The 8578-nt window shown below is 42.1% G+C and overlaps 1 protein-coding gene across 2 annotated transcripts; it reads left to right on the top strand.

Moving 5' to 3' along the window:
* The first annotated feature begins 363 nt into the window (after positions 1–363).
* On the top strand, positions 364–7760 carry lyl1 (LYL1 basic helix-loop-helix family member). 2 transcript variants are annotated; one of them, XM_080414504.1, is made up of 3 exons: positions 364–1200; positions 4306–4400; positions 4822–7760. In XM_080414504.1, the coding sequence occupies exons 1-3, from the start codon at positions 527–529 to the stop codon at positions 5364–5366; spliced, it is 1314 nt and encodes a 437-aa protein (XP_080270630.1). In that variant the 5' UTR covers positions 364–526; the 3' UTR covers positions 5367–7760. The 2 variants fall into 2 exon arrangements, with proteins under 2 accessions (XP_080270630.1, XP_080270629.1); XM_080414503.1 differs by having other exon boundaries at positions 4801–7760.
* The last annotated feature ends 818 nt before the right edge of the window (positions 7761–8578 follow it).

Here is an 8578-nt window from a genome sequence, read left to right as displayed (position 1 = left end):
GGGAATGAATGCAAGCTCACTCACATCACACACGCAGATGTGAACGCTCCACACCTGGCAGCCTTCAGAATGACAGCGTAGTCTGGGAGGAGCAGCCTGAGGCAGAGGGCACTCTGGACTATAGGTGAAGAAAACAACACGCGACCCATCAGACTGAGGACCCACCATCAGAGTCTGATGGTGGAAACTGCGGGGAATGGGAGAAAAGCACGTACAGCAAAATACTCCATGATATACGGGACTCTGCGATCCAGAGCGCAGAAATGAAGGATTATTATAGGCCCTTGTAGAAAGATCATACAGGACTGCTAACCACAGAGATCGATTGGACAAGCTGGCGGTGACAAGACTAAACCCATCAGTCCCTCTCCCACACACGTGAACACACATACACAAATACAATAAATACACACACAAACACATTCCCAAGTACATCCACAAACACTGGGGGAGAGAGACAGAGACAGAGCCACAGAGAAGGAGAGTGGCTTGGCAGCCGAGGACCCTCCCCCAAACCCCAGCCACCATGATGGAGAAGATGAACCACAGCAGTCTGCCTGACTTGTCCCCCGACCTTCCTCGCCCCTCCTCCTCCTCCTCCTCCTCCTCTTCCTCCTCCTCCTCCTCCATGGACCACCACAGCCCCCTCCAGAAACAGCTCCCCCCGTCCCCAGACACTCCCCACCCTGCGAACGAGACAGGGCACCCGGGAGACATGGACATCACTGCTTTGAGCGCACCTCAGAGCTCCATCACCACGATGACGGCATTTCCCAATCCCCACGAAGACATCGCCATGGAGACGGAGCAGGAGGAGCAAGGAGGTCCGAGCAGCACCGCCGGGGGCTCCCCATCTCTCTCCTCGCCGCCTCTTCTCCTCCCGGCGCCAGCCATGGAGTCCAAGACGTCCCCTTGCACCCATCCCCCCCATCCTCCTCTCACCTCTTCCTCTGCTACCGCTGCTCCTCTTCCTCCACACATCCCAGTCATCAGCCTGAGTCACAGCAAGCCCCCCCTCCCGCTCCCCAACACCCCTCTGACCACCCTTCACCCGATCCCCACGCTGCTCCACGGGCCCAACGGGGACCTGCGTCTCACCCAGTTCACGTCTCTGTCGGCGGGCAGCCCTGGAGGCCAGCCTGCCCCTCCCTCAGGGCTGATGTCCCACCAGTACCTGCCCCCACACCCCTTCTTCACCAGGTGAGCTCTGCTTTGTTAGGATTCACCGGGGCCATGCCTGTGTTCCCTCAGCCCTACGTACAGTATGTGTTCCCTCAGTTTATGGCAGTGTTTATCAGCCTTTTTAATTTCAGGGACCCCTAGTTTGATATGCAATAGGCCACAGACCCCCATTTGATTCCCAATTGTCATCTCTGGGACCCTAATCTACACAGTGGTAATTTAACTCAGAGAGAGCGTACAAATGTAATCAAATGGCATCTGTACACTCTTACAGATATTATGAGCACTATGTGTGACATTAGTCTAGAACTGAGGTTTGAAACATCATTATAAAGATACTGTATATCATAATGATTTATAACAATTTATGACTTATGAGGTGAAGTATATAATCTGCTTATAAAACTATATAATTAGGGTTATAAGCACTCATAATACTTTATTTTGATCCCCGGCTCCACGTGGGTTACTGTCGAAGTGTCCTTGAGCAAGACACTGAACCCCTAGCTGCTCCGGCAAGTTGGTGCCTTGCATGGTTGTCTTTGCCATCGGTGTGTGAATGTGTGTGTGAATGGTGAATGTAATGCACATTTTGTAAAGCACTTTGGAGAAAGGCGTTATATATTTACCATTTACCATTCTATCAACATCATAGTGTGATGAGTCACTATAAGAGGTCATTGGGTTCTTTAAGTCAACTTACTGTACTTAAAACTGCACTATGTAACTTTCCTCTTGTACCCCGGATTTGAACCCGGTTTCCTATGAAATGTTGTGCTGAAAGGTTACCATTGAGCTAATGGAATACATTGAATCTTGACCTTCAGGTCAAAATTCATGTCAGTCAGATCCTGTGTCTAGGTGAGACGTGACCTTTGACACGATCTAAATGTCTCAAAAGAAGAGCAGGGAGACTAAATACAACCACCCCAATTGTCTAAGTTATATTGTATTAACATACTCTACCATACAGATTGGACAAAATTACATTTTATTCATATGAAGTTACATAGTGCCCAATGACCACTTATAATTACTTATAATCACACTATAATGCATTATAACAGTGATCATAATACATTATAAAATTACTATAATGTATTACAACTATGAGAATTATATTACACTAAAACAATTTTGTTAGTGTCCAGCAATTATGATAATTTACCTTATATTGTTATAAAATGCTTCATAATTTATGATTATTGAGATAAAGCATAATTTATATTTCATCACTATAATGATATAGTGTTATAAGCAGATTATAATGCATCATGTTTATATTGCATTATAAACAGAATTATAGAGAATCTTCTGTTTTCAGAAATTGTCATTGTATTTTTCAGTCCAGCACATAGTATTTATTGCTTGCATATACCATGCATGCTTTCACACTATGTTTCTCTCCCATTTAGTCTCACACTTATTTTGTTACAGTTTCACTCTGTTTCTATTTTACTAGATAAGATGATGTGGAATACTACTGTAAAACCATACCATCTTTTATGGCTTCCTGATATGGATAAATGTTTCTAGAAATCTTCCGTTAAGTTATATGGTTTTTCAAGTTTCTGTTTCATGTGAAACTTCAGACTGTTGGGACTTGATATGACATGATATCCCATTGTGATTTATAGTGGTGGTGCAGACAGTTATGGGAATACATTGTGAAACTGACAGCAGGATATGTGTCGCTGTAATGGGCACATCTGCCAATTCTGATGTAATACAGTGTACAGTATACGGCTAAATATACAGTTAAACTATTATGTAGTATACACACACATACAGTAGCCTAGTCTACAGCAGAGATGTTTTATATTGTCACTGTTGGGCAGAAACATTGTATCTCTATATATTTCTCCTTATCTTTTTAAGTGAATTAAAGCCCTATATTATATTTTGTCGTATGCAAAAGTAGTAAAAAATTGTCGACAAGACCCAATATGTCACATTGCAGCGCGTTGTGAGCTTGTAGATGGGTTCTTTTTTGATCGTTTCGAACGATTTTGAAAAGTGTCGAAATGGCTTGAAAACTTTTGCCTATAATTACATGCTCAAAATAGGGATCCCAGGTTGAAAGTGGTTAAATCTGTGTGTGGGTCTTTTTAAATATTTAACTAATGAAAAGAGCTTGTGACTAAACAATAACTAGATTGGATCCATTGGAACACATGTTCATAGTAACGATTATTTAGGACATACATACACCTGACAGCGACAATATGTTTTATATAGTGTTATCAGCATACATTTACCTTTTGTATCACTTTTTTACCATTATGCAAATTAAGTTTACACAATAAAGTTAACTAAAGTACACTAAAGATTTTTTTTTTAAAACAACTAAACTAAACTTAATCAGGCACTGAAGAAAGGCAATCAATGGCATGGCAGCTCCCACAGCCGTTATCAAACCGCATTGTTCATCTATTTCAGTCAGCCAAGCAGGATTTTCACAACAAGATTCTCTTAAGGAAGGAGCCCCAGTGCAGTGGAAGTGCAGCGAGTATACATCTGTCGTTTTCCCATCTGTCATGGAGATCTGGCAATAAATCTCTTCTCTTTCTCTCTCTCAACCCGGTTTGTAAGCAGGAAACATTGATCTATTCTATACCCTAGAAGTAGAATAGGCTAGTAACCAGGCTTAATGACACTGGCCTCCCTCTCGGCATGCACGCTCAATCAACGCCACAGCATAATCACACCACAGTTAATGGGTTTTTACCATTCTCTCCCCAGCGCCATCCATCCTTTGGCATTCATCCCAATTTGGGATCATTCAACCACTTTCAACCTGCAGTCCCTATTTTGGACATGTTATAGGCAAATTAAAAACAAAGGACGCCCCCCAGAAATTGTAAAAAATAGCTGATCTAGAAGCTGCGACGTGTTGTGATCCTGTAGATCTGCTATTTACGCCATGAGACACCATCCTATAACGAAGTATGAAATAGGGTTTAAGTGGTTTTGAAGGGTGCTTAGTTACAATGGTTAAACATGTAAATTCATATTATATTCACAGTATAAGTCCATAGTGGGGTGATTTGTTTAGTCATTTATAAAAAAAACAAATCCCATACTGTGTTTTCCCCATACAATTATCTCTACTCTGTTTTGTAGTTCTTTCCTAGGTCCCTCAAACAACTATGGCATTTTCAGCAACAACCGGATCAAGAGAAGGCCTTCTTCCCATTTTGAGTTGGAGATCAATGATTGTAAGATTTGCTGTGTTGTAATCAAACACTTTATCTGAATGAAGTGTGTGTGAGGTGTGTCTCCACTCAAGTGTGTGTGTGTGTGTGTGTGTGTGTGTGTGTGTGTGTGTGTGTGTGTGTGTGTGTGTGTGTGTGTGTGTGTGTGTGTGTGTGTGTGTGTGTGTGTGTGTGTGTGTGTGCGCGCGCGCAATGCATGGGCATGTGGTGGTACACAGCAAAATCTTCAGTGCTAATTTAACTCTGTAAAATGGACTCAAATGGTCCTCACAGATCTCTCTCTCACTCTCAGAGTTAAATTAACACTGAGGATTCTACTGTGTGTGTGCTTATGAAAATGCTGCACTAGGCATGTAGAATGAACATTAACTATCTGCTATATACCATGTGCATGTTTGTGCAGTTTATTCGTCTCCCCCGGCAGGCCCTCCTCAGAAGCTGGCTCGGCGCGTCTTCACCAACAGCCGCGAGCGCTGGCGGCAGCAGAACGTGAACGGGGCTTTCTCGGAGCTGAGGAAACTCATCCCCACACACCCCCCCGACAAGAAGCTCAGCAAAAACGAAATCCTCCGACTGGCAATGAAATACATCAACTTCCTGGTCACCCTCCTCAACGACCAGGCGCAAGAAAAGACACTGAGTTTATCGGAGGATGAGGCTGGGGAGGAGAGCCCGAAGGACGGGTTGGACAGCAATGAACTGAGTCCCCTTTTTCAGCGTGACGCCTCCTCTCCCTCCCAGTGCGCCCCGCTTGGTGCTGCCCAGCCTGCCTTAGTGACCACACTCAGAGACAGAGACTCGACTGATTCAGTCATTGCCCTCGCAACCTCCCCAGTAACCTCTAGCTGCTACGGTGACACAGACAGCGAGGAGAGCTTCGGGGCTAAGAACTCATTGGTGACCCATGGGATTCTGGGAAAGGTCAAGGGTCAGATAAGGACGGTGGCAGCCACAAATGATGAACGATGACATCATAGGACATCATGGAGGGAAGAGTGCGATCAGTCGAGAGTTACGGTGAACGTCAGACTGGATAGATGGATAGATGCAGCAGGTGGACAACTGAGACACTGGAATTGATGTTGGTCTCTGTACTGAGAAGCTGCAATTTCAGCTCCCAAGTTGTGACAAAGAGAGCTTTTTTTTGTGATGCAATATTGTACATGTAGTTTTAACTGTGTTCGTCTCATGTGATGTGCAAACTAGACTGTGAGGCTTTGTGTTTCTGGAAACGACTGGTTAGCTACATACGGGTATGTGAAGGGGTGTAAAACATTATGGAATATTCAAATAGAAATATTAGTGCTTTGAATAAAAATGAGGCCAGCATGGTCATGTTTTAGGTTAATAATAATAATAATAATAAACTTTATTTGTATAGCACCTTTCATGACATGAAATGCAGCTCAAAGTGCTTTACAGAGCAAGGATACAATTACAGTTAGAACCAATTTAACAATAAAGCAAACAAAAATAAAATAAAATAAAATAAAAGCAGTAAAATGCAGTAAAATGCAGTGGCCCTCGCCACTACACAACTACAACACAAATGGATATAACTTAAATGTAGTGGCCACTGTCCTCTACAACACAGCTAAAGAAATATCCACACTTCACACAATTGCCAATATTACATGTGTACCTTGTGTACCTTAGTAATATATCTTCACACAATTGTCAATATTACACCTTAGTAATATATTTTCACTTAGTAATATTACACCTTAGTAATATATTTTCACCATGTTTACCACGTGTGGACTAGCCCAGGGGATCTGCTAACTTATCACATCCAAACCACACACCGTACACCCCTGAGAATGATATCGGGGTTATACAAGATATATAGAATAAACATAGACAAAAGGATCTGCCCTGGAGGGTCCACAACGTGTCGACGTGCTAAAAATAAAATAAAATAAAATAAAAGCAGTAAAATGCAGTAAAATGCAGTGGCCCTCGCCACAACACAACTACAACACACACAATTGCCAATATTACATGTGTACCTTGTGTACCTTAGTAATATATCTTCACACAATTGTCAATATTACACCTTAGTAATATATTTTCACTTAGTAATATTACACCTTAGTAATATATTTTCACCATGTTTACCACGTGTGGACTAGCCCAGGGGATCTGCTAACTTATCACATCCAAACCACACACCGTACACCCCTGAGAGTGATATCGGGGTTATACAAGATATATAGAATAAACATAGACAAAAGGATCTGCCCTGGAGGGTCCACCACGTGTCGACGTGCCCCAGAGGATAATTCACTAAATCCTCCGGATGGAGTTATCAGACTCTTGTCTTTTAACTACCGTGACTTTCTCTTCCACTCACACAAAACAAAAGCAAAGGCATAAAACAACATTAAAATAGGGAATACAGTGAGGAATTAAAAATCAACCAAAGAATCAGCTAAAAGCAAGAGTGAAGTAATAGGTCTTGAGCTGTGCTTTAAAGCTATCGACAGAGGCTGCCTGTCTTAAGTGTAGTGGGAGTTTATTCCACACTGTCGGTCCGTAAAAGCAGAATGCTGCTTCACCGTATTTTTTATATGTCATTGTGTATCTGTTGTGTATCTGCAACATAGTAAACCAATAATTACAAAAAAATACCAATCACAGGTTCATATGATTGGGCAATATCTCTAGCTGGATTTAGTTGGGACCAACATATCAGATTTCTAACTCAAAAGTATGTTTAGCCTCATGGTCTGAACTGAAAAACCTCTTCAACCACTTAAACCCTATATACTTAGTTAACCAGGGTCCCCGAGGGCCCTATACTAGGTCCCTTAGTATTTCCCTCTACATCAAGTCCACTCGCAAGGCCCTATTCCCCATCCATTGTCATATCTGGGAATGATTGCTGTAGTCCTCAACATTGTCATCATAATCAGATCATCATCATAGAGGTAGTCTATCATAGGCTGCATTCTCTAGTATAAATAGTTTTTAGAGAAAACTTTAGCCATTAAACCTTACATAAAATGGAAAATTGCCATCAGCTATTTTACAGAATGTTTGCCCCAGAAAACATTACAAAAACAGATCTGTGCTTTTTCCAAGTAAATCCAGTTTTGGAGGTTTATACAGTATGTTACCTCCTCGGACTAGAACTTCAAAGTGCAATGGAACACTACAGTGCTCATTTGTGCCCAAAGTGAGATGAAATTCCAGAAACTCCAATGGCAGACGTGCATTGATTTAACTGTGTTGCAGTTTTTGATGTTCCCTATTGTTCCTATTTCTTTTGTTTGACAAGGAGGGGTGAGGGTCCCTCCCGGCTTTGGCGGACGTTGTGACACACTTGTACCAGACAGAAATAAAGCGTGCTTTAGTTTGCTGTTCCGTATTCAACATCCTCTTATTGCACTCCAAAGACTGCCTCTTGTCAGCATGATTTCTCAACTCTTCCAAAGGTTTTTACTATCAGCAGTTTAGGAAAGAGACATGTTATATCACAGTGTTAAGTAAGCTTGGCTCTATGCAAAATGTTCATAACAGCCAATTAGATTACATTAAAAAACAAGATAAATAATATATCTAATTTATATTCTTTTCCCAAAGAATTAAAGTGGGCTACGATCCAAGGATGCCTACTAAAGAAATACAGATGCCTAAAAAAAACTTGCAAAATGCTTCCAAAAGCAGTATATCCCATTCACAACCAAACCCAGCCAAAAAACACTTAATCCGTCATCAGGCATTACATTTAGGATATGGAGTGAATAGCCACAGCCCTACGCATTCCCTCTGTGTTGTTTGTTTGGGTTGTTCTGTAGCAGACAGATTGATTACAGTGTTGGTTTTAACAAGGAAGAGAGGGGGGGGGGGGTTAACACCACCACCACTGAAAGGGTATAGGCAAATAAAAAAATAAAAAAAGGTATATGATCTGACACTGACCAGCTGGACATTCACAGGAAATTTATTTTTCTGTGTAGATTTTCCATGATTAGACCATGAGAATCCCTTGCGTGCGAAAAACCTGCTCTGCTCACCTCAGTTCGATGGGGTGTTTGTTTTCTTTCCCCCTCAGTGCAGCTGTTTTAGGGAGGGGTGTTACAGTAGATGTGTGTGTGCGTGCGTGCATATGTGTGTGTGTGTGTGTGTGTGTGTGTGTGTGTGTGTGTGTGTGTGTGTGTGTGTGTGTACAGTATCAT

Source organism: Gymnoscopelus braueri, assembly GCF_963280865.1.
Source record: "Gymnoscopelus braueri genome assembly, chromosome: 2".
In the NCBI taxonomy this organism is placed as follows: Eukaryota; Metazoa; Chordata; class Actinopteri; order Myctophiformes; family Myctophidae; genus Gymnoscopelus; species Gymnoscopelus braueri.
Note: the sequence above shows the minus strand (reverse complement) of the source record. Positions and strands in the feature narration are given on the sequence as shown.